Source organism: Toxotes jaculatrix, chromosome 1 (assembly GCF_017976425.1).
Source record: "Toxotes jaculatrix isolate fToxJac2 chromosome 1, fToxJac2.pri, whole genome shotgun sequence".
Classification (NCBI taxonomy): domain Eukaryota; kingdom Metazoa; phylum Chordata; class Actinopteri; family Toxotidae; genus Toxotes; species Toxotes jaculatrix.
The window spans coordinates 14,924,377-14,951,680 of record NC_054394.1 but is presented as its reverse complement, the minus strand read 5'-3'; the positions used below and the strand labels follow the sequence as shown (position 1 = coordinate 14,951,680).

Below are 27,304 nucleotides of genomic sequence, written 5' to 3'. Positions count from 1 at the left end.
GGAATAAGATGAGCGATTTGGGTCCAACAGACACTGTGGCATTACTGAGAGGGAATGGTCTCTGCACGCCTGTGGGAGAACTACATATCATTTAGTTTTTTTCTTTTAGATGCAATATTGTCAAAATAGTGAATTTTGGTGGCTGCATAATGCAGTGTGTATGTGTGTACAGAAAAAGGTCTGACTTCTCCTGCTGAAAGGTTAACTGTGTCTGAGACGACAATGTAAATAAGATCATTATCTGTGGGAGTTTTTGAAGATCATCTCTTTTCTCCTCTAAACTGATGCAAGATGTCTAAGCCCTTTCTGGGTGGATGTTCGAAGTGTCTCTGTCTATAGGCAAGAAAAGAGCAATTAGAGCAGGTAATTAACTGATTAATGAAAAAGTCAGACATGCTTAAACACACCTGACGCGTGATTCTAGATGCATGATTTTCTCTAACAGTAAACTACAACATATTGAATTTTAGTCAAGGCTTGCACACTGTTTTAGTAAAGTGTCATTCTGAAATAGTGTGTCTTGTAATGTGACAGCTGTCTGGTGAGATGGCATGCTTGGCTGAAAATTGAAAATGTCACGGTGGCCGTTTAAAACTGCTTATGTTATATGGCTGATACTGTGAGACAGATTGCCTCAGTATGAACTCACTCCCAAGTTGAGACATCCTGACTTTGGCTTTCAAATTGGATTCTTTTCAATCGGCAGATCAAATCAGACGCTGTGTATTCATCTCCCCCGATAGCATAGGCTGTGGGCAATCGTTGAGTGAGATGGCCTGCGAGTAGCCAGTGAGCATCTGTTTCAGTAGTGCCTGTTGACCCCCATAATGTCACTGAGGCTGAAAGTCCAGCTTGGGCCATTGTGGTAGTGTGTAGTCTGGAGTGGGGATTGATTGTACAGTTAACACTATGGCTGCCATCTAACATCTAGTGAAATGGAAAAAAGTAGAAGACGTGGGAATAGCATTTTCTAATATCCCAGTTTAGATGAAAGAAGTTACTGATGTCCTGGTAACAGCTGCTGCAACTCCCGTCTACCTCTACCAGAATAAGACCATGATGTTTAGTATTTTTATACATGCACTGACTGGATTGTATCATTTATGTAATATTGCTTGGGTTTATTTTATTTTATTTTTTGATCATGTTAAGTTATTCATTATGTTTGTGTTGTGATATTTAAAAGAATAAACTATACATGTCATATGACACTTCACTATCCCTAAACTTTTCTTAAACACAACAAATACACAGCTGGAGACACTCTGCTGAAAAATATTTACAGTGGAGAATGCGGCTGTGGTGAAGCACAGTTGTGTCTGAGCGAGATGCTGATGCACTCTCTGCCAGATTCTGCCTGCTTATTGCCAAATGTTTGCCTGCCTGACTATTGGCTAAAGTGTCTCTCAGATTCATCTGCCCAGGTTTGGGGTTCAAACATGGCCAATGACTGGGGCCTGGGGTCAGATTTGCATGTTTTTCCTGCGCCCAAGTGGCTTTCCTGATCTGGGTAAACCAAACCAATGTCAGCTGGCATAGGCTCCACCCCCCTGTGACCATGCATGGATAAGGAGCTACAGTACAGATAATGGAAAGATGGATGGACATAGTAAAGGAGCTAAATTAATGTAGTCGTGGTCTAACAAACTGCAGTGTTTATCAAATTTTCACAGTTTCAATGGATGATGCAATACTATCTTGTTCTGCAGTGCTGGAGAGGCTCCAAAGTGCCACAACAATGAGCTGATGCTACTGTTTCTTAGGTGCAGTGTTCAGTTGGAGAAATTAAAAACATCATCTCCAAAGCTTACATAATCAATCAGGCCCCTTGTTTTTTTGTCCAATATTAAATTCAGATCAGGATCACTTCATTAGCCAAGCATAAGATTTAGTACAGCTTTTGACAAGACTATTTACAAACCTCTTATCAGCTCTGTTCTGTTTTAAGCACCACATGGTGAGAAAGGGCTCTGTGCTCTGAGGAAAAGGAACAAGGTGACGACACTGTCCTGCTGGTTCAGTTTGCACAGGAAATTTCTTCTTTTTCGGCTTTCTTGACAGAGGCATTACAGTGTTCCTGCCTATAACTTTTCCTTGATGACCAGAATTTCACTGTTTCCTGTGTTTAGAGAACTTCACACTCACTCCATAATCCAGCATGTGAATGAGTTTCTCACACTATCACATAATTCTTGCTCTTAAATTCCACTACTGGCCTTTTTCAAGAGGGCTAACATGAAAAAGAGAAAGATTCTCACCATCACAACTGGGAAGAGCGTGACTCCACTGATGATTCTGCTCACAAACAATTGGCTCCTGATCACTCAGTGTGTATCCTGGGTCACATGTAAATGAGACACGGGAGCCAATGGAAAAGCTGCTGCCATGGCGACGACCATTGACTGGGATACCAGGATCGAGACAAGAGTCTGACTCCATTTTCACACCTGTGAATCACATCACACAAGCACAAATACTACAGTCAAGAGGATGATTGTATATGTGTGTGTGGGTAATTTATATTTTTTTTAAGCTGGTTTGTTCTCAGAAAACACTAAGAAACATTTTCTTGCTCTGTGTGAAACCTATAAGCAATTCAGAGTGCATCTACCACACATTCTTATCGGTCAGTCAATAAGCCTTACTTTCATATCTGATGCTGAAGCCTGCTGCAGAGCGGCTGTTGTCTGTAGTGAACAACAGGAACAGGAAGTTGGACGTGGAAATCAGGAAATGAGGTGCTTGGGTGCCATGGTATTCACCGATCAGTGGAGAGGAGGCTGAGGGGCCATCCCTGATTTCCAGTGTGTCATAGTTGACCTCTGTCTGAAACCTAGACAAACACAGGCAAAAAAACACAACAAAACAAACAAACAAACATTTATATGACTGGCATACGTAATCTCTGTGCAAGGTAATGCAACGAACAGCAAACATCTCTTTATAATCAGCTGCAAACTACATTAAAACAACAAACACATTCTAGCCTGGAGGAGTAATTAACAGAAATGTTCATTTTGTTGAAGTCATCTATTGTAGGCACAGAACATTTAGCAATAACAGACTGATGACCTGCTAGGTTAACTGAAATGACAAAAGTGACTGATTCACATTCTACCTGCCTATTCAAATAAATGAACTGACTTGCTATCTCCCTCTCACTTACTTGTGAATGAATACTCCTGAATGAGTACAGATTGCCTGTACTCCAACCCGAGTAACTGAATTGTTGATTGACTGGGCAATCACCTACAGTTGTGGCTGCAAGACCCTGAGAACCGGAGTTGGTTCTTGGGACCCTGGTTATGAGTCTATTCATCACATCCATCAAAGAATGGCAGATTTAGAAAAAGGGCATCGCATGAATGAAATTGACTGTTTGGTTGGATAGAAAGCCAACAGTTGGGAACCACTGACACAGAGCTGAATATCTGAATAATAATATCTGACCAGATAACTGAACAGTTATCAAGCCCCTGCACCAGACATGACTGAAGTTAACGTGACCTTTGCATCACTTCCCAAGAAGACAAATTTCTTCTACAGCAATGTCAGGCTACGCTGCATCTGCTCTTGGCTGGCTTCCAGTGGAAATGTGTAAAAAGCCAACATCAATCATTTAGTGCAGCAGATACTCTGCAACTACATTTAAATCTAACTTACGATGCCTCTGAAAGACTAACTAAATAACATACTAGCTCACAAACTTAGAAATGACTTTATGACTATATTATCCTATTAAAGACAATCTGACTAATTACTTTAGTAATATAAGAGAATATTAACAAACCTGACAGAACATATCTCTTTAACTATATAACCAAATAACTTACCTGTCAAAGTGTATCTTCACAGCATGATCTGTTTGTGCTTCAATCACCCATTGGCAACTCAGAGAGTCTTTATAAAAGGAAGGCCAACCAGGAGACAACAGAACACCAGTAGGAGCGGTGAGATGGCCTCCACATGGAGCTACAGGGAAATAAACACACACACACAAACACCATCACAGGCTGAGAGAGAAATTAATCATTTTTTCTTGTAACTGTGAGCACAACGCTCATATTTCAGCGAGTTAGCAGATTCATCATCTGCTCAATTTATTTTAGCTCCCTAATCCTTTTCTGAATTTCTAGATTTCATACATAAACATTTACCTTCAGAAATTATGCTGTGACAATCTGGCACTATAGTAAACAATTTTGAGTTGCTCATGTTTGAAAAAGGTGAAAATCAAGTATATTTGTGTCAAAAAATAGCTTCTCATTTCCCTGTATCTCAGAGGGCTGCAGAGGGCAGAGCTGGCACATTTTGTCACAAATTTATTACTAAGAAATCCAAAATCTGAATCGTGGTTTGCAAGAATTACCTTTGGTTGAATTTAGGCCCCACATCAATAAAAAATAAAACACAGTATAACTTGATATTAGCTTTGGTTTTCACGGTATCTTTTTTTTTTTTTTTTTTTGAGTCTGTCTAGCAATTGCATTAAGTTAACATGCAGGGGAACAGACTTGAAAAAACTGCAGACCTGGAGTTCAGGATCTGTATATTATCCGTTGCTCTTTCTACAATATATAATTTGCAATGGCTTATCTTTCACACTCTTACCACGTCTTCTGTTCTCAAGTAGCTGATACCTTGGCCCTTCTGATTGCTCTCCTAACTCCAGACTTTCAGCAAATCACTTTTCCTTCTCTCACTTTCTTTTACCCTCTCTGTGCATACTGAGGCAGTGTGCTGCAGCCATTCTAGAAATGAAACATAATTATCCTTCCCTGTCCAACGGGAGGGATAATATTTTCCCATACTCCATATTTAATAAGGTGACGACCCTATTCAATTTGATTGTCTCCATCCCATTTATTAACAATGGGAAACATTTGATAATGTCATTTAGACAAAACAATCAAGATGGAGGGGATACAAAAAAGAAATACAAATGCTCGCAGGCCAGTTGTTGCCATTGGCCTTCAAAAAGTGTTGAAATAATGGCACATTCACTGTCCTTTTATTATTACTTCCACATATTAGCTTATTTGCACACTATAGATACATCTCTGTGTAATGAATGTGTCACTGAATGAGTTTCAGCAGAACTTGTGCCAGTCTCATTTAAGATTATTGTTGAGAGAGAAAGATGCATGCAAATAGCCTGAATAAGTGTGGGGAGGCTGGAGGCTAAAGCAATTACAAGAGGAAATTTATACAATTTCTAAGGTGCATAAGCACACTTAAGCTGCACAGCAAGAGCCAAATAGTTGAATGCTTTGCCACCTTATAGTCTAGCAAGTGAAACACTTTGAATGATTCCCCATACATGCAGTAAACAGTTTCTTTGTGTGTGTGTGTGTGTGTGTGTGTTTATATTCACCTTCACACCGAGGTACAGCCGCAGACCAAACAACATTTCCATCCTGGATGATGCAAGTGACCTGATCTGATCCCTGGAAATATGATAATGTATATGTATAAATGTTTGTTGTTTATATTACCAAGCATGCTTCCACACACATACACCACTATGAATATTAAGAATGACAATAATTCTAAATTCTATATCATTTTATAATTCATTTTCTTTGGTATAACCTGTAGTAACAGTGGCTTCAAATAGTAAGGTGTCTGATTATTACCTGTGTCCTAATGAATCCTTGGTCACAGCGAAAAGCCACAGAGCTGCCCAGCTGAAACTGGTCACCATACCTTTGACCATTGACAGGAACTCCAGGGTCATGACATTCATTCTGACCAAATGCTACAGAGAGACAGCAATGACAGAAAAGTTAAAATATGAGCCAACAGAACTATAAAACAAAAGCAAATTATAGTAGAAGTGAATGAGCAGAGAGAAAATGTAATAAACAAGAAAATGATGCATCTTACCTACAGTCTATATTACAGATATTTGAATCATTAGAGTGGTTCAGAATACATGTGCGTATTTACTAATTTGAACAATGTTCCCTGGTTTCTCAATTTATTTCAATACCTGAAAATTGGTTCTACCAGAGAGAAAAAAAACCATAGCTGTATCACTGTCGGTGAATGTGACATCTCCACTGATATGGAAATATGGGAATGGAATTATCTTCACGTGGATTCAACCCTGTCATGTTTAGCTTATATTATCCCCATTCCAGAGATTAACCTGATCCCACCCAGAGCACAAACCCAGTGATTGGACATGTCTCAGGTTGATTAGCTACTGATGGAGAGGAAATGAGAGTAGTGAGAGAAAAAGAAGGGTGGAGGAAAAAAATGAGAGCAGGAGAGGTAATGGCAGGTACACAAACATAAGAATATGCACATGTATTACATGTAGCAGCAGATGGATAGAAACACATTTGCATTCATGTGCATGTGTTCAAATATACATGTGGACCTCACATATGGCACATACCAAAGCAAAAGGCATTCACAGAAAACCGTGCACACATTCACAAACCTGAAATAATAAGTGGTGGAAAAGATTGGGAGGAATAAAAAGACGAGAGGGATGTATACATAAAAATGAGAAAACACACAAAATCACACTACAGAAATATTCAAATTATATGTGTAAACTCAGAACACGGAGATGAGAGACAAAAGCCAAGGTGATAAAGAAAAAAAAAAGAAGTTATGAGTCTGGCTAAAATACCTTAGAGTGTGCTGTGAGTGTTTCAGAGAAAGAAAAGTGTGAGACAAGGTTGTGTCTGAATGAAAAAGCAAAACAACACAGACGAAGCCTGAGTCAGAGTGAAAGCCGGAGATCAACATGATGGATTGGAGAGAAGGGAAAATAAGGAGAAAAAAAATACAGAATAATAGGGCCGGGGACAAAGAGGCAGAGAAGTAAAGAGATGACCTCTAACTTTGACAGCAATATGTTGAACATTTCGTGTCAAAGGGCTCCATCCTAAAGTGAGTAAATTGTGCAGTTTGTACTGGGAGTGTATGACTTTTTTTAAAGGGGTGGAGTGAGGTTGCTTTTCCCCTTGTGCACAAATTGCTCTCATCTTAGTTTCTCCCCATGGACCAAATGAGTTTTGGGGTAATTTTGCACCAACCAGTACATGCTCAGACCAGGTCAGCAATGTGCTGTGCTGCAGTTGGACTATGGGTTATCACAACAACAGCACATTCAGTACAGGAGCACAATCATGACTGTTCATGTAACTGTACTGGTGTGGTGTGAAAGAAAACAAGTATTTGCTATAGAAAAAAATGTAATTACAGGAACCATCGGTTTTTGGTAACAGGTTAAGCCTAACAGAGATTAGGATTTTGTTCCATGTTTGGCAGCTCTGATAAAACACAGCATAATACATACATACAGCACTGATAATCACAGCTGCCATTAAACTAAAGTAAATCTTTAGACATGACACTCATATACCCTACAGGATTGATGTACCTTGACTTTAAAATCATAAATTAATAAATTTAATTATTTTTTGTAACCAGTCATTGGCTCCCACTGCATTGCTCTTAGCACATAACCACGCAGTCTGCTGTGTCAAAGTTCATATCAGAGTTTCTAACATTATTCATATAAACAGATAATGATATACCCACAGCAACACCTATTGATATTCATTTATGCATTAAAATGTTAATAGACCAAATTATTAAAACAGCACAAAGATGCCTGATCTTTCTTAAGTCCCAGTGTAGAATTTATGTGATCAGACATTCAAATTGCACTCTCAAAAGTTTCACCATCAAAAACTATTTGAATATGGTTAAAAATCTGTCTTTCTTTAAGGATATGGGTATTTATGGACAGCACATTGTGTTTGTTTTTTGTTTTTGTTTTTTTTTTTACAACTGTTGGCATCACCTTTAGAAATGTTTGTGAGAGAAAAGACTCTACTAGCATATTTTTGCCACCATTGGAGCATCAAACCTTTCATTTGTGTTAGGATTAGGGTGAAAAAAAATTGTTTGTGTTGGGATTAGAGATAGCAGTTTTTATCAAATATGCTGTAGTGCTGAAGAGGCAAAAAAAGAAAAAAAAAAAACTTTTACTATTTTCATTTGTCAAATGTCACCTCTCAAGGAAGAGCCAGAGACAAGGACGTTTGGAAGGTGGTGTGTGAAATGGTGCAAAACCGCATGGAAATCACAGAGAATTCATCAGAATCAGTCATGCAGAACTAGTTCAGCTTAGAGCAGATAAATGTATTGGCTGCAGTAGCTGGTTTCAAAAGCTGACAATGGGATAGGCTTTACTGCTGTGGGTAAAGCATGAGTAAGACACGAAAACAGATGATCAGTTGAGAAGACCTCAGGACAGATAACCAGCAGTCAGTAGTTTGCATGTTCGTTGTATTAGTCATCTGCATATTACTCAGTTTTGATTGGTGTACGATGACAAGACATTTTCACCAGAGCCACATACTGTATTTCTGTACTTAATACATGTCCATTAAAAGGCCTTTAATGGATATGTGGAGATAGTTATGCAAATACTTCAAACCTGAAATGAAACCCTTCAAGACTTCAAAAGCAACAAGTTCTTAGAGTAGTAATAACAGGGAGAGTGAGGTTGGAAGTGCTTCTCTGGTCAAGAAAAGATAAGACCATCTCCTATTCAAATCATTCTGTAAAGTGCTGCTAGATTGGACAAGTGACTACAGACAGTTTCTCTGTTTTCTCTTTGTATGATCACACACTGGTTCAAACTGCTGTGTCTAGCAAGAGGCCCTTTCTCTTCCACCCTGAGGAGCGGACCTCAAAAATCTGCAGCTCATGTTTACTGCTGTCATTTTTAGATTGCTGAACAATTTTCTGCTAATCATAACTCCATTGCAGCTGCTCTGGAAATATCTCAAACGTGATGTCATGCTGACGTTCGACTGGATGACTGCAGGAACACAGAGACACCAACAGCAATACTGGCACACAAATTAATGCCACATCACATGTAACAGTTTTTAGTTTAAATTCGCTGCATGTGTTTCTACAATAACAGGCACATACAGTACAAAGGTGATCAAGCAAACTTACCAACATGTGGATTAACCACAATAAAGTCAAATACAATTTTGAAAGAAGTGGTGCTCTTGTTGAACACTTTGCCATAGACTGATGTGAATGACACTGCAGATTTATGGTACTCAGATAAGATGAATACAACATGCACTGAATGCAGTAGGATTAACGGGTAAAACCTGCAGCTTACATCACTTTGCACTGTGATGATCAAGATGTTAATACATCTTTTGCAGATCATATATTCTGACAATCAGTGGCAACAGTCAAATTCTGGGTTTTCACATCAGGACATCTAATTGACAGACAGACAGACAGACAGACAAACAGAAAGAGATAGGTAGGTAGTTGGCACATACTTGTGTAGCTGATATTGAAGCCCTTCCCAGTATTAGAGTGGTCAGACTGAAATTCCAGTCTCATGATGTGTCCATTGGAGGCGATCTGTGATGGAACATCCTTTCCTGAGAACGTTCCAAATGTTGTTGGCTCAGACAGACCTAAAATAGAACAGAGTTTAAACAATCTTTTAGAGACACTTTTTAATGGTGCTTATCTAATTCCATCTGCATAACATTAAGGCAAGGACACACTTGGAAAGCGAAGGACTCCTGTAAGGGTAAAAAAAACCACACACACAAAAAAAAACCAACAAAACACCCCAAGAGACCTCAAGAGATGTATTAAGTGTTATTAGGGCTAGGAAAAAAATGAACTTTTAGATTATTCAATGGTTCATCAGACTCTTAATAAACTTTGTAAATCCTAATATGCTGTTTTGATGTTATTTTTCAGACAAATCCAACCAATGTACTGTAGATTTTCTATTTTATTAAACACTCTACCTCTCTAGGAGTCATAAGAGAAAATTGCTGTTGGTAACACTGCACTATTTGCCCATTACCTGCCTGTCTGTCAGTCATTTTAGATTAAAGAATTTAATGGAGTGAAAAGAACTGATGCAATTCACTTCATTCAGTCTTCTAACACTGTCAGTGCCAAAATTGAGAAATAATCCAACACAAGTCCTGGAAATCAAAATTTTATTTAAGAAAAGTAAACAAGTATTAGCATCAAAATGTGTCAAAGCATCAAAAGTATTCACGGTGAAGAATGCATCCATTCAGAGTGACAAATTATTGACATCCATACATCTATTAACTGTACTGTACTTGAGGGTCACATGGGGCAGGAGCCAAACCCAGCTGACACTGGGTGAAAGGCAGGGTAAGTCCGGAACAGGTCGCAAGTTTATCCCAGGGCAGGGCGATATAGAGACAAACAACCGTTCCTGTTCACATTCACACACCTATGGGCAATTTAGAGTCGCCAGTATACCAAACCTGCATGTCTTTAGACTGGGTGGGAGATGGAGTACCCAGTCGAGGCCCAGACAGGCATGAGCAGAACATATAAACTCCACACAGAGGGGCCCTGGCCAGCCTGCACCTTCTTGCCACAAGGTGACAATGCTAAACACTTAATTGTGCTCCCCAAACTTTTTGACATGGTATGTTTTATTAAAATGTTGTAGCTGGTCCTGATGGAGCTCAGTTTGAGTACTTCATTATTCTGTTAGGAAGTTTTAATGACAGCAGTGAGCTAAATTGTCTATGGCGAAAACTTTGTCACAAATTTAGTTTTTTCCTTTCGGCCATTGTAGGATAACCTGCTTCTCAGTTTTATCTAAGTACTCATGATATACTGAGAAGTGCAACAATTCTTACGTGTAAATGTCGCTGGACATTAATACAGGGCTGATTCATGAACCACCTTGTTAATGTCAGATGAAACTTTCACTGAGTCATGACTCTTGAAATCAAATTTGATTTTCCTGCTGACACCTACCTCTAACATTATTTTTAACTTGACAGACAAAATATACAATCAGTGATGTGAAAAATACAGACCCTTGTTCAGTACGGCAGCGCTGAACAACCTTTAGCCCTAATAACAGCTTCCACATGTCTTGGCAGTGATTCAGCAAGCGACCTGACAGATTCTGGTATTAAAGCAAACCAGACAGACATCAGTGCTTCATACAACTGACAAAAGTTCATTCTCTTTTCTACAGATGCTGCATTTGAGTGATTCCCACAGAGACAGATATCAGGGGATTGTGGTGTCCAGGTCATTAACGTTATTTCACCTGAATGTGTCCTGAGCCATGCATTCCTGGACAATTCTGTCACGGCAGGGAGCATCATCTCACTCAAAGTACCCATCATCCCCTTGGGGATACATGATTGCAATGAATGGCTGAAACTGACTGCTATGTTAAGGTATGTTCTAGCATTAAGGCATTGCTCTATAGGCATTAAAAACCCACTGTATACCAATAGAATGGCCCCAAAACCATTAGACCTCCCCCAATGGCCTGTACAGCTGTAACCATGCATCACCTCATTTCTGTCTGAGGCATTTGTGTCACAGCAGAGGACCATTTACTGCAACAAATGGTTACACACTTTTGTTTGGCAGAATACACTCTGCTCTTGAGGGTGCTCCCCAGTGATCCAATCGGCAGCGACAGATTCAGTGGGGAGCACAATAAAACCCTAAAGGGCCTACACAGAACAGAACCCAGCAGGGCCATAATCAGCGAGATATGGAATATACATAATGCACAAGGAAAGAAATGCCATACCCAAATATAGTAATAAGACACTAGAACAGGAGGAGGCTGAGGTGGTTGATGGAGAAATCAATCGCTACAGCCAGTAACAGCAGTTTGTAGCAGGTAGAAATAAACAGATTAACCAGCAGTAGCAGCGGCAGCAACAGCGCCACAATGATCAAGAGTAAGTGTGAGAGCTTGTGGGATTATAAAGACCACTTTATTGTCTTGATTGAATGTGATTGGAAATTTGTTTGCGTGTGACTGGTGATTATAAATGTCAACTGATGCTGATAAGCTACTGGCATGCACTTCAACTTCAGTTCACTGCCAGAACTAACACAAAGCTTGTTGCTGTTGATTGCCCACCAGGAGTCTCCCAGACTGATGTTGAAGCCGAAACTGTGATTCATCAGAAAGCACCTGCAGTTTTGAATGGGTATGAGAAACATGCACTGGTGATTATTCATTATGGCCTCTGCCACCTGACACTTGCTGTGGTTATCCACTAAGAGTCATCTCCCACATAGCAAATGATTTGGTGTGGTGCCTTGGGTTCTGTCCTGTTCACTGACTGCCTGTGAGAATGCTAACATCAAAAAATTCAAGCAACTCTGCCTAAGTGATGTTCAAAACTCACCATCTGGGACCTACAACCATGGCTTTTTCAAAGTCTGACACTCAACAGTCTAATTCCAGTCTCGGTAATCCACTCACATGCAGAGCAAAATATGTGTATATAAAGTTAATCTTGCATGCACTTCATGTTATGTGACATTTGCCTTGTTAAATTGAGACCTACTGCTTCTGCAGAGGGAAGATCTGGCTTTTTTGTGTATTCATCGTGTGATATTCTATTGAGGCAGCTGATGCTACGATCACAGTTTTTGAAGAAACCTCAAAAACAGTAATTGTTCTATTTTAAGGGCCTTTACAGTACCAGCCCAGATGCACCAGAATAATTTACAAATCTTAAAATAGTTGAACATTAAGGTATTGATAATGACTTAACACTATGGTGCTGACACTGTTTCACATCGTTCCTGAGCTTAAAGAATTCCACCCGATCCTTTGAACCTAACAGGGAGAAATCAGTGTGATCTATTGCAGTGCGTTTTAGATTACATTGCTAAGTACAAAACTGAACTGAAAGTAAAAAGTAGTATCTGAAATGGTGATTCTTCACCCACACTCCCACAGAAAGTTTTCTTTTTTAGTTCTTGCCTTGACTTGGAGCTTTGGCTCCAATGCACTTAGACTCAATTAAGCTGCACAGTGACTGAGTTGCAAAGTGCCAGCCTCTGTTCTTCAGCAACCTAAAAGCTCTTTCATTTATTCATTATTGCATTGATAAGCAAGAGACCAGGAGTGGAAAAACAATCAACGCCAGAATAGCTGAAAGAGTGACAAGGTCCTATGTTGTCTTACCTACCGATTATTTTAACCATTTATATACTACTCAAAAGAATATCTTGAAGATATATTAGATTTGTTTAAGGCGGGATTTCATGCTGCTGTTTCCCTGCTCAGGAGATTTATGGGTTATTACTGTGGTTGCTCAGTTCACTTTTGCTTGCCATTTGTTTGTATTTCAATGTTCTATTATCCAGGAATAAAAAAGAAGACAGAGTCATGAGTGTCAAGGTCACATAAAACAATTGATGAGTGGAAAACCCCTTGGGTTTCTCTGATGCAGAGAAACTTTTATCTTACTGCGCTGGGATGCAGATTCATTTTCCTCTGGGAATAAGGCATCTATTTTTTGTGTATGCATTTTTTAAAGGGATAATAGCAGACAGTGGTGTAAAACTTTTAAATATGTGAAGTCAGGACATATTAGACAATGTCCATCAATCATCAATGTATACTATCAGTGATGAACAAGCAGCTTGTAAGAAGTGATCTACTCATCACTGCTTCTTCAAATAACTCCCAAGATATATGTTTTTACTTTTTTTTTTTAATCAATAATTTACATTAAAGTGGTATTGCAATGCTGGGTTGTGTTAGTTTAAAACAAATTTTCTCATTTATCAGTCTGTTGAGAACTGTGGTGCCGTCTTTAAGTTCAAATTGATTCATAAATATATTCTGTGTGATTCTGAAAAGCACAGTTTTAAATTAGACACTCTCACATAGTAGTTAACCTTCTAAACACCAATTTGTATCTATGTAATGGTTGCCACGTTAGTGAACACTGATCCTTGACAAGCTATTTGTAGACCAACATCCGCTCATGGCTGACCTGGAAGCTTGCCAGTAAAGCCACTTTTGTCATAGTAACTGTCAATACTGTATTAACTAAATGCACCTGTGGCTTTCAACTTGAATGCTCACATGATATTTGAGGGAATGTTTCTTGTGTCACCTTAACAGCACTTAAGTTTTCACATAATTTTCTCAATTTGATTACATACAGAGGCAAATATCACAGTAAATGTCACAATGGTTTCAAAAAGCATAATTAATTTAAATGACATGTCAGTTACAGAATAGATTTTTGTCTTAATTTCTGTGACAGCAGTGATTTATCACCAAGAGGAACAAACTCAAGGATTTTGAAGCAACAACTTTAATTTTAGTTTATTCTGTGCGACGGCAATAATTGCCCTGCAATTTTCAAAACACTGTTTCAAAATCCTATTCCTTCAGAGGGACAGCTTTACAGCCAGTCAATTAAACATAACGTCATCTTTAATGACCAGCCAGTCATCCCAAGGCTTTACTTGATTCAGTTTAAATCAGTAACCTTTACTACAATGGGGGACAGCGATATAATTGCCCTGTGATCTGTGTGAAGTGGAAAATTATATAAGTGTTGAAAACAATGAAAAACATCACAACTATCCATCCAGTTTGCCAGCTCACCATTCATCAACTAAATCCATTTCACAATTCTCTGTACCTACTGACATGCACTAGGTTGGCAAGTTGAGGAAAAGTGGCCCCACCAAATTATTTTACAATTTTAGCTGTAAATATATATGTTCATCCATAGTTCAGCAATAAACAATGCACATATACAAATCCTAAGGTCTAAACTGACTTCTAAAAAGGGTTTGAACAAAAGTGTAGAACTACGTTTGCAAAATTATGGTGAAATATTAAGACATAATTACCTTCATCTTTTACCACCAACCAGTCGAACTGTGGCTCCAGGTCAAAGTCAGAGAAAAGGAGATGAATGCGGCTTCCTGGTTCAGAGATAATCAGCCACACACAGTTCAGGTTGTTCCCATACTCCTCTGGGTAGTTTGGGGACAATACAGTCCCTGATGGAGCCGTGAAGTTGAAGAAACATGAGACTACAAAGAGGAAGGCACAAGGGAAGAAATGCAGGAAGGAAAGAAATTAAGTTCATAGGTAGTTGGGTAAGAGTGGAAGCACAAAGGCAGACAGATAGTAACAGGGACAGATACAGCGCTAATTAAGAAAGAAAAAAGGATAATACAAATTTACAATAAAAAACAGGAAGAAAAATTATTAACAGTTCACATTCAAAAAATAAATTAAAAAAAAATATATGTCTACTTACAGACACAGCTGGGTTTATTTCCAGACCACTGGTTATTGTGCTGACATGTGATGGTCCTTTCTCCCACAAGTTCAAAGGCCGACTGGCAAAAGAAAGTCAACACGTCACCATGTTGAAAGCGATCACCGCTACGGCGTCCAAATGCCGGCACCCCGGGATCACCACAGCCTCCCCGTTCTATCTCTGTAACACACAACACAGACAGTCATGTTTTTGTGTAGATAATTTATGTCAACATGTGACACGGTGACATTCAGATAAGGGGTTCTTTGTTTTTGCTTGTGAGGTTGGGTTAAAAGGCAAAAACATGCATGCACTGATTTTTAGATAGTCAGTGTGTCAAATCTGAACATCCAGTATGGGGTGTTTATAGTATTGTGACCATGTTCATTGCCACTTGTGTTGCTAGCACTCAAGGTTACCAATTTTAAATATTTGCCACTACACTACTCTACAAAATATGCCCACACAAAAACATACCCCACATAGATGGTTATAGGGTTGAGAGTAACGTGGGTGTATTTTGGATTTGGCATGTCTTTGAATAAGTCTGCAACATGCACATGGACTCTTCTCAAGCTGTCTAACCACAAAGGCTTCAGTCTCACTGGACTGTCCAGTCAGCTGCTTCTCAGGATAACCCAATGGGAGAGTAGAGAAGTAATAGCTACTTTCTTTGATAAAGAGCTGGCAGCAGGCAGAGAGCAGGCAGACAAATGGCAAGAACTGTCAAGTCTTAGAAAGGAAGACTTGCAGCAATGCTAATATGGCTGTGTAGGGCTGCAAAAAAAATGTGAACATGGTGTGTGTGTGTTATTTTACAATGCTGTGTTAAGAAATGAAATACACCCTTTGAGAAATCCATTTTATTGTTTTTCCTTCTCACAGCTAATTGTCATCACGGTAATTGTAGTGCAATTCAGCTTTAATTGTGAAAGGCAAAACAATAAGTGGAGGCACACAGGTAGATGCAAACACACACACTGATCCGTGCATACTCTTGTTAAGTAACCAGCAGGAGGTAAAAATTGAAGACAACAGCACTCATGGCTGTGACATTGCATAAAACATGAATGCTTGGTGTCTACACGTTTTCAGATACATATGTTGTGTCTGTCCTTTGTTTCCTTGTTTCTTTATCTTCCTCCCTTTGTGTCTGTCTGTCGTCCTTTCAAATTGTCCCTGTCCTTCCCTGCCACTATGCTTTGTTTTCTTCTTATCGCTCCTGCTCTCTCAATCTGATTCAACATACTGTGGTCTATTGGCATGAGTGTCACATTAGCAGTACTGCCGAACCGGCCTGCACTCATATTACATTTATTCTGTCACTTGTGTGTTTTTTATACTCTCCTTCCTTTAATGGGAGTGTGGTTTTATCCACTGCTCTTCCCTCACTCCCCTACTAAAATTTGACATTCCACCAGACGTCTGTCATCTTGTAACACATGCTCCACCATGCTCCTGGATTCGCTTTGGGCAAATACATCTCAAGGTGAGGTATGCATGTACATGTGTGTGTGTGTGTGCATGTGTTCTACACTTTTACAATCTGTTGGGATGTAAGTACACCCACAAGAATAGAACACTCAAAGATGTTGGCAGGCATGTGTGTGTGTGTGTGGCCCACAGCTAGCTGTCACACAGTTGACGAGTGTCAGGATGGATATCAGCGATCTTGAGCCCCTGGTAACTCTGTCATTATGGTAACTGCCTCTCTCACTCATTCTTTTGTCTTTTTTTAGTTTGTTCTCTCTCTTTTGTCTTTTCTGTCATTTATTTCTTTCCTTTTTATTCTAAGTTTAAAGAGTTTTACTGAAGTGCAGAAGGTAGACTTACAATCTGTAACATTTTATGCTTCCTTTTTGTTGCACCTCCAACAGTCACATAGTATACAAAGTAATCTACATAGGTGAGGAAAGAAAATTTAAAAACAAAAAAAAACAAAAAAAAAAAATGGAATTACCACCTGAGGGTTGTCTCTGCCAACCAGTCAAGTTGCAGCTTACATCCATGTCTGTCACAACTTATATAATTTGCGTCGTGAAGACTTTGAAGGGATTTTATAAAGATGTATTTTTTGGGGAAATGGAAGTATGATTCCCATGAATAATTTCCAGTGAGAAACATTCTGTCTTCACTTAAAGACTGCAGTGACAATCACCTGAAGCTCAATATCAGCAAAACCAATGAGCTTGTTTAACCTCGAACTTAACCACAAATTCAATAAACTTCACTGCCAACGGAAGCAAAGCACAAAGCTTTAGATATATTAAAACGCATTGCTGCCGTACACGGTAATCTACTTGCAGACAGCAGAAACTGCTTGTTGCAGGCAATCAATCACAAGTACAAATTTACAGTCTGTAGTTTTTCTGATAAAGTTATGCTGTGATCACATGGTATAGCAGCTGCATACAGGAAAACTTAAGAAAACTCTTCTTTGTTGGTTTTTCCAACTGCTTCTCCAAAACTTGTGAATCAGTTGTCAATCTACCAATCTGTCCTATCTTAAAGCCATGCCGTGCTAATTTTTCCTTTGTTGAGCTAAAAAAGAAAGAAAATAAACACATTATTTGCATCGTTATAAATTTCACAGCCAGTTGCCAAATTTTCAGCCTGAAAACTTGGCAGCCGCATTTCACTGAAGGCTTCAATTATCATAATGGGCTATTAATGATATTAACTGTCTCTCTCTCTCTTCAGTTCAATTCAAATCAATTCAGTTCAGTTCAATTCAATACAATTCAATTCAATTCAATTCAATTCAATTCAATTCAATTCAATGGGGCTTTATTGGTACGGGAACCAGACTACATTTCAAAAACAAGAGTGACAATCACATGTACATAAACAGAGGAACTGTTATTTTGCTCTTAGAAACTTGCAGTTAAAAATGTAACTACAAATAAGTGAGAACTATATAAACCATGCAACAGATTTTTAGACATGAACGTATTAAAAGATATTTGTTCTAAATGTGTTTACAGTGAGAATGTTAGTGTAGGAATACACAGGTGATTTGACTTTGTCTTCATGGTGGCTGTATACCATTTTCCAGTCACAGCAGCCCACAATTCTTTCTGCTGTTTGCACATTGCTGTATTTCACCCAGCAGATATGGGAGTGTTTTTTTTTTTGCCATTAACCACGTTTTCAAAGTCTTTATGGCTGTTTGTAATATGTGGGTAGCAGAGCTTTTCTTCTCTGGAGAGCCAGGTCTGCCTGCAGGAGCCTCTCTCCACAGCAAGGCTATGCTCACTAAGTCTGTAGATGGTCAAGGATTTCCTTAGTTTTGGATCAGTCACAGTGATCAGGTAGTCTGCCACTGAGTATTCACTGAGGATAGCATTCCAATTTGTTCTGTATTTTTTTATTCATTTTTTCCCCAATGTGTTAAAACAGTTTCCCAATTGTTTTCTTATAATTTGCTTTTAGTCTAATGGTGTTTCTGTCTGGGGGCTCTGCTTGTGTTTGCCAGCAGAGTCCCAGAACCAGCTGGCCGGGGGGCCTTGTCTCTGGAGTCCCTCTGTAGGTGAGGGCTTTGTTATGGAGCATGTCAGGGTCACTTTCTTTTAGCTGACAACAGAATGTAAGAGCTGTCTTTTGAATTTTTATAATTAGTGTTTTTTGTCCAATTATAGAATTGGTGTAGAAGATCAAGGTGCTGTTGTAGCACATCTTTGTTTGGACAGAGGAGCAGCAGGTCATCTGCAAACAGTAGGCATTCAACTTCTGCCTCTGCTAGGCTGATGTCAGGCACTGTAGACAGTTTATATAGCAGACCCTCATGCCAAACTGAAGTCAATAAAGAAGGAGAATAACTTGATTTAGTTTTTGTTCATTTGGTTGTCAATTAGGGTGCTGAGGGTGAAGATACAGGCTCTTGTGGGATAACTTGAAAAAAACAAACAAACATTATTTTCAGAAAGGAGTTGTAGGAGTCTTTGGTTTATGATATGAAGGTGTTCCCAAGGTTGCTGTTGACACAGATCCCATGGTAGTTATATGGGTTGAATTCGTCTTCACCTCTTTGGAGTGGCGTTATCAATCCTTGGTTCTAAATACTGAGGAATATCCCAAACCTAAGGATGATGTTAACGAGTTTTAGCACAGCCAACTGGAATTTTGAGGCCTGTGAATTTGATAAATTCATTCAGGATGCCGTCAACACCACAGTTCCTCTTGGTTTCGAGTCATTTTATTTTGTCCTGTTGCTCTTTTAGACTACAGACTCTAGACTCTTATGACCCGAGACTGACTCTAGACTGTGTAGTTTATCTTGTATGTGTTTTTGCTGTTTATTCTTCTTTATTGGACCAAAGAGATCAGAGAAGAGGTTTACCCATACATCTCCATGGGTAGGTCCTCATGTTTTGTTTGTTTAGAGAGTTCCTGTTTTCCCAGAAGTGGTTTGTTTTTATGGATTCTTTTTCACTCTCACTCTCTCTCTCTCAACACACACACACACACACACACACACACACACACACACACACACACACACACACACACACACACACACACACACACACACACACACACACACACACACACACACACACAGAAAAACACAAACAAACATAAGGAGCTGCAGTGGTTAACTCTGAAGTGTAACATAACGGCATTCAAAAACAAGACAGCTAAACATTTACACACACACACACACACAGACCAGCACACACACGTGCTGGGTTTTCCTACCGGGCTGAAAACCTAAGAGCTCTCGGGGGGTAACACTGATCAAAGTGTGTAACATGGTGATATTATACAATGTGACAGCATCACATATGTACACGCAAGGAAGCACATACAAAACACACCACAGGCAGTTGTTCAATTATCCTGAGGACAAACAGAAACTACAAGATCATTCAGAGGTCACTGAAGACCGCTGGTCTGTTTCTTCCATTCACTCTTAGTTTCATTTTGTCATATGTCCCATTGTCTTGAAATTGATAATATCGGATAACTAAGGTGGGCCCGGCTAGCCAAGGTGTAAAGAGGAAAAAGGCCCTTTCTGCTTTTGGGACAAATTTTAAACCCACAAAAACAAGGTTAGCCCTCACATCAAGGTCAGTGTCGCTTTAGCTTTATGTTGAACCAAAGAAGCCCTGTACAACAATATCAAACCTCTTACATCACAGTTACACATGTACAGGCAACACACACTGAGTTTCTCTAGGTACTGCACACTGTTCTGATTCTCCTGAAGAGTGTCTAACCCTGGACACTGTCAGCGACATCACTGAATCAAACACAGCTAAGCAGAATCCAGAGCACAACCTTCATCTATCTCACACTCTCTCTCTTTCTCCTCTCCCTCGGTCTCTCTGAGACAGTCTATTTCTTCTCACTCAATTTGTCATTTTGTCTCCTTCTGTACTACTCTGTCAATTTCTTGTTGTCCCTCTTCCTCCATCTGTACGCTTATGAAATTACTTCTCTGTCTCTCTACCTGTCTCACCCTTTGTCTCAAGCAAATTTAATTTAGTTCAGCACCAGTTCGATTTGATTTGAAGCGCTGGATTGACATAGTGAGATGCAGTATGTAATCAAATATATGAATATAATAAATGGATTGCTCTAAAGAAAAAGTATTTAGGGGGACATCTACAGCTCTCCCTCTCACCTTCACTCTCTGTGACTGTCACTGTCTTTATCCCTTAATCAGTATCAGCTTTGGCATAATATGAAAAATAACCAAGCAAAACGATCGACTGATTGACTCATAACTCATTTATTGCCCTCTTGCAATGCACAGTCGCACACACATTCACATGTATACACAAGGACAGACAACAACAGTTGTATTTACCATTGAGTCACCACGTCAGCAACACCATGACTTTCACACTCCATTATGTGACCGTATATGTCTGTCTGTGTGACAGTGAGTGTGTGTGTCTGTGTGTGTTTGTGTGAGTTTCATCCATTGTAAAGGAAGCCATACCTTCATAGACTGCCTTAAACCCCGCTGACCCGATTGTATCATCTGACTGCAGGTGTAGCCACATCTGATTGGACAAGCTAACGATGATGTCGGGAACACTGGAGCCAGTGAGTCTACGCACACACAAACACACAAACATACACAAAAATACATACACATTAACACAAACTGTTAAAAAGCATTAACATATTGTCTTCTATTTTTAACTCAAAAGACACTTTAATTATTTACAAAGCCAAAATAACACTCTATATAAATACTTCAATAGCTCAATAATCTTCCATTACTGTTTCATCACCTGTAATGTAATGCGTTCCAATAAAATATCCTAAGTCAACAGTTCAGTACGTCCAGCATCTACCTGCACAAAAGTGTCCATGTGTCTCCAGATGTTCCTCTGACTGTCATCTAGATCTCAATATTACTGTATTACAGGCCAGAACACATAAGAAGTGCTTACACATAGAGCACCCTCCGAGTGTCTCCTATCTTCCCTCCATCTCCCACAGTGAGTGTGTCATATCCTCTTTCCAGGTCAAACTCTTCAAATGACAGCTTTATCACCTAGAAAAACAAAACAAAAAACAAAACAAGAAAGCAAACACACAGACAGTTATCAACACAGACATTTGCAAAGATGAGGATACAGACAAAGGCAAAAACAAAGGTAGAGAATCACTGAGATTTATAATCAGTTCCTGCAGGGATGACATCATGCTTTTCCACCCTTACAATTTCCAGTAATAGAAAGTAATGATTATATCACTGGGGAAATATGAAAGCTTAGCATTGAAAGATTCACAAACAACCGCCTCCCAAGCAATGAAAATTATGTATGAAATTAATAAAAAATAATAATAATGATAATAACATTCAAAAAAGACAATACAGGCAGCCTCTGTCAACCTCATGACCTCAAGACATCATGACTCTTGCCATTAAGTCTGACTTCTTGTCACGAAGTCAGACTTAAGTACAGCACAGAGGAAAATCATTTTAGAGCAGAAAATAGGAAGCAGGCTTCTGTTAACCCAGTCAAAACAACTCTAAAGTTTTAAATTTCCTTGCAGAGCAGGGCTCACCCCCATAGGCGGAACATAGGAGCAGCACTTACACACTCTCTGCGCACCATTGTTCCGCTTTCAAAATTGGTTGTGTATTGGCTATAAATGTATATTCTCATTCAGTCAGAACAGACAACACTAAATGTTGGAAACCTATGAAACTGATTGCACCATCAAACCCAGGATTTCTGGGCGTGATCCCAGCTATGCCACAATGTGAGATGTGTCATACACCAACTGGGAAATCATTCGAAAGAGTTACAATAAACAAGGAAACAGAACAGTGGCCAGTCCACAGCTGGTCAGGTCCTCTATGTAGCAGAGGGCAACAAATGTGGGATGGAGTAACCTATCTTATAAAGCACGAATACTAATAACACAACCAGCAGGACAGGCAGGGACTATTGGTGTTCCTGGCCATGACCATCATCGCATTTAATTAAAGCTGCTATGGCAAAAGTGTAACAAGTAATTTGATAGTGACATATTGGTTTTCCAAAATAATCCATCTTTAATGAAAGGGAACCGAAACAGACAAAACTCTAAAACTGAAAACATCCTTGCCATGTCACCATGTCATCACAGGTATCCCTCTGTCTCCTGCACAATTTTATCGGTCATTTCCTTTGAATCCGCAACTAGTCGTTAAAGTGGAAAAGAAAATCGAGAAATCCCGAAATTTTAAAGTACATATCACATTTAAAGGCTGTTTTTCTGAGTTCAGTAGCACTTTCAAATTCTATTCCAATCTATGTTCTTTTCTTCTTTTTAGGGAGGGGTTTGTTCATATTCATAGCCTGTTTTATATAACATTTTAATCCTAAAAACAGAGAAAATGGATTTTTTTTTCTGGCTGCTGACAGTGACTCAATTGCATATGTATTCATATTTAAGTATAATACTTGTAACTTGAAAACTGCATTCATTCATTCATTCATTTTCTACCGCTTAATCTGTCAGGGTTGCGGGGGAGCTGGAGCCTATCCCAGCTGACTATGGGCGAGAGGCGGGGTACACCCTGGACTGGTCACCAGTCAATCGCAGGGCTGACACACAAAGACAGACAACCACACATGCACACACCTACACCTACAGGAAATTTAGAATGGCCAATTAACCTAACCCATGCATGTTTTTGGGATTGTGGGAGGAAGCCGGAGTACCCGGAGAGAACCCACGCAGGCACAGGGAGAACACGCAAACTCCACACAGAAGGTTCCAGGCTGGGGGTTCGAACCTGGAACCCTCTTGCTGTGAGGCGACAGTGCTTAACCACTGCACCACCGTGCCACCCACTTGAAAACCTGTAATACCCCCCAAAAAAAAAGACCTTGATGACTTCATGGTGATATCTATAAGACAAAATTTTTACCCAATTCACCCGTCTCTTAAATTCACAGATATCCTGCAACACACCCTTCTGTTGTTTAACAGAAATAGTGTGTTAAATGCCTATACTTAATACCTAAGTCACCTTCATGGCTGTAGCTGCATGCATACATCACTGGATCACCCATCTAAGGTTTAAATTAAAATGTCATAATACTATTATTCTATTATTTGCTCCTTGTCCATTATTTATTAGCAGTAGATTATAACCCTGACAGAATGGAAGAGGGCAGATTTCTGCTGTAGTCAGGAAATGTCTATGAAAAAAGAGCTGGTCTCAATCAGTGAGTTTCTGGTGTATTAGAGGACTAAGATGAACCATGAATACGTGATATTGTGGATGAGAATCAATCACATGGCAAATCACACTCCAGTGAAGAAAACCTTTACCGCAGGTGACAAGGAGTACAAAAACTATTTCAACATGCCAGAATCAGTAATGCATAGCTAAGCCTTTGGCCGTGTTTTGTCAAAATAAAAATGGCTAACAAATGTTCAAATAATGTAAAAGGATATGGAACAATCTGAGGGATTAACTGCTATCATGACAGGAATGGCAAAGAAGCCATGTATAACTGTATAAATCTGTATTCATACACGTTTGAATGCATTCATGCACGCTCACAAACAATTTCTGCAACAGCACAAACTGTTATGCAAATAGGCTTATATTTAATAGGAAAAAAACATTTATTTTTTACACCAGCAACTAATATTCAAGAAGCAGCTCAATGAATATAAGACTGATACTTGTACAGAGAATTTTACTGTCTCATTATACACTGAATGTTGCAGCCTCTGGCAATGTTTAGTCTCTCCAAAATGGCTAAAATAATAGGGAAAAGATGCAAAGCAACACGGTGAGGTATTATCGTCTGGCTAACAACAAATCATGGGGAGCATTAATAAACCATTTGTGCTTTATGTGCTGATGTGTTTTTCTATTATCTTTTTCACCCTGTCTGAAGGTTCACTAGGACACACGGGTTATTTTTAAATGATACATCATCACCGCTTTTAAAATCTTCAGATGTTCCTTAACAGTAACGTGTCAAGCATCAGTCAAACTATTAGTTTAATGACAATTTTAACAGGCAACGTGTCAAAACAAAGTCTACCAATCACCTACCACATATGCACTGAAATGCAAAAAAAAGATATATACTGTATTTAGAGAGACTTTATACATTAGATTTTTATTTCATGTCTCCTTTATCTATGCAGACAGATTTTATTTGTATATTGCAAAATCCATTTATTTAAAACTTGCATAAAACAGTAATTATCACTGCTCACTGGCTGAAAGTGACTAACAGTCAGATGATAGCTGCAAAAAACACAAAAAGAATATGCAACTGACTATAGCTTTCCAGCTCATATCTGATATATATCATCAAGGATGGACAGGCCTTTTGTTGCATCTTGCCTTACCTTTTTTTTCTCCCTTTCAATAAAAAGAAATATTAACAATAAACCTCAAAATCACTTTGATGTGGTTTCTGAATGCAGAGGAAGACGACTAATTGTGATTTCAGTTTGGTTTTAAATCTGGGCATGTGAAACATGGCAAACCTAGAACAGTAAAAGATGTTGTTTGATGCAGAGTTGTTGCAGGCTGTGTGTGTGTGTGTGTGCGTGTGTTTGGTTCTGAGAAGTTAAGGTTGTTGTTAAGATTGTACAGCAACAGCAGCAGCTTGTGGCCATAAAGAAAGGGAGTGAAGCAGAACAGAATCAGAAACTATGGTTTTCTGCGCATCCAAGCGTGATTGTATGTGTCTATAGGAGGTGGTATTCTCAGGAATTTCTGCCTTAATAACTGAAGCAGAATGACAGGCATGCCTGTTTCACTGAGTGTGTGAGTGCAGCTGTGTTTCTGTGCCTACATGTTTCTGTCTTTATTTATATCTTTGTGTGTTTGTGTGTGTCTAGACACTCAGGGCAGATTGCACAGGAGCGGAAGACTTAAAGAAAGGAACTGAAGCGTTATCACACTAAGGTCATTAGCAAGAAGCTCAGTGCTGTTCAATAGATCCAAATGAGCCCATTTAGAAAGACATTAAGAGAAGCCTACAACCCCAAACTACATTAGATTAGCTTCTTTATTTTCCAACGCAAAGAAAGAAAGAAAGGAAGGAAGCAATCAACAACAGAAAGAAAGGACAGGAAGTGTAATTTAGACCTTTACAAATTTTCAACTGAAACAAACTGTGTTGACAGTCCACACAATTTGCCTTCAGTTTGGTGGCTACGGTTTTCTGTATTCTCTTTTGATTCTATTACATTATTTAGGTTTGGTTCCTTTGGTACTTTTTAGTATTTCAGGAGAGTTGCTCATGTTCAACATTAAAAAAAGAAAAAAAGAAAAAAAAAACAATGTTTCCGTTTAAGGGTGGTTGCTCTGTGGATGCCCTTTGAAGGGATAAGTGAAGCGTTATCACTTTGAGGTCATTAGTAAGCAGCAGAGCAGCTAAGAGCAGCTCAATAGGCCATTTAAACATTGTTAAGAGCACTGAGCAATCCAAACCTACAGTGAAATGCCCTCAGTCAGTCAGCCACTGAAGTTGTAAGTGCCATGAATTTTAGGGTCTCCTCAGAGCACAATCACAGCCCAGGAGAAACTAACAATAATCTTTCTCTTACTCTGATTCTAAATTCACAGCCGATATATGTTTGCTTCTCAGGTAAAAACGATCTAAAACACACGTTTGGTTGTCAGTGTGAGTCCACAGAGCCTTATAAACATTACAAGCACTGGACACTGAAGAAATTCAGTTCATCTACAGCAGAACAATAATAGCCTGCACACCTACCCAGAGATGCCCTCATCCCCTCTGCTGCCCCAGAAAAAAAATCTTTATTTTTTATTTAAAAAAAAACTGCAGCAGTGCTGAGTCACTGCTGCAGCTGCAACAGTGGGAGAAATTATCATGTAAGTAAAAAATATTCTATCTCTCTAACCATCTATCTGTCAAATCAATCAAAGTTTGAAAGAATAATAGGAAACCATTAAATTTCATTTATCACTTCACTACAGCTTGAGCTACAGACAGGTGGGTTAAGGTTTAAAATCCTGCTCAATCAGCAGGGAAGATGCTTCTCTATACTGTTTTTCATACTTGGGGTCCTCTACCACCACCCTGCCATATTTACTATGCTTTCGTGAAGCCCTAGGTTCCCCTAAAGAAATAATAAGATTTGATTTGGGCCCCTGTTAAAATGTCAACAGTCTACACACGTCTAATGAATTATGCTCAGTCAGCCATTTCAAGTACAGAATAAGCTCAGGTGACCCCTGCCAAGGGTAGTACACATGGGTATAGGTTTCATTTCAATCTTGCAGGCAGTAACGTCAATATCATTATTATTATCGCACCAAACAAAACTACAACAAACAAGACATCACAGTGGTTTTGAACAGAACATCAAACAGTCAGTATTTTCACTCTAGACTTGGTGGACCTTTAAACTGACACACTGCAAGTGTAGCAGTTAATGCAAAACAAAATTTCTCTTAACAAAGTTAAGGCATTTACCTAATACAGCCCTGGAAGACACAGCAGAATGCCTTGTTGGCAATTATGGTGTACAGTAGGTATGTGTGAGTGTGTGTGTGTGTGTGTGTGTGTTGGAGGAATGTAATTCATTCACCAGAGAGGGCCAAGCTTCTGAGCATCACAGAAGTGAAATCAAAATGGAAAATCCAATACTTCAAAATCAGTTTCCAAATTTTTACAATTTGGCAGCTCAACTGAGAAGCGAGGTAATGTCAT

General features: G+C 39.1%; 1 protein-coding gene across 1 annotated transcript in view; it reads right to left on the bottom strand.

The window, feature by feature from the left end:
* Positions 1 to 27,304, bottom strand: part of LOC121182366 (CUB and sushi domain-containing protein 1-like) — a 282,979-nt gene that overhangs the window by 119,405 nt on the left and 136,270 nt on the right. The window contains exons 10-19 of the mRNA XM_041038832.1: positions 21,542 to 21,645; positions 21,082 to 21,194; positions 15,132 to 15,314; positions 14,716 to 14,901; positions 9,339 to 9,479; positions 5,637 to 5,758; positions 5,375 to 5,447; positions 3,834 to 3,972; positions 2,646 to 2,833; positions 2,259 to 2,447 (exon numbers count right to left, since the gene is read on the bottom strand). Of these exons, the coding sequence (XP_040894766.1) occupies positions 2,259 to 2,447; positions 2,646 to 2,833; positions 3,834 to 3,972; positions 5,375 to 5,447; positions 5,637 to 5,758; positions 9,339 to 9,479; positions 14,716 to 14,901; positions 15,132 to 15,314; positions 21,082 to 21,194; positions 21,542 to 21,645 (1,438 nt within the window). The remainder of the gene's footprint in view (positions 1 to 2,258; positions 2,448 to 2,645; positions 2,834 to 3,833; positions 3,973 to 5,374; positions 5,448 to 5,636; positions 5,759 to 9,338; positions 9,480 to 14,715; positions 14,902 to 15,131; positions 15,315 to 21,081; positions 21,195 to 21,541; positions 21,646 to 27,304) is intronic.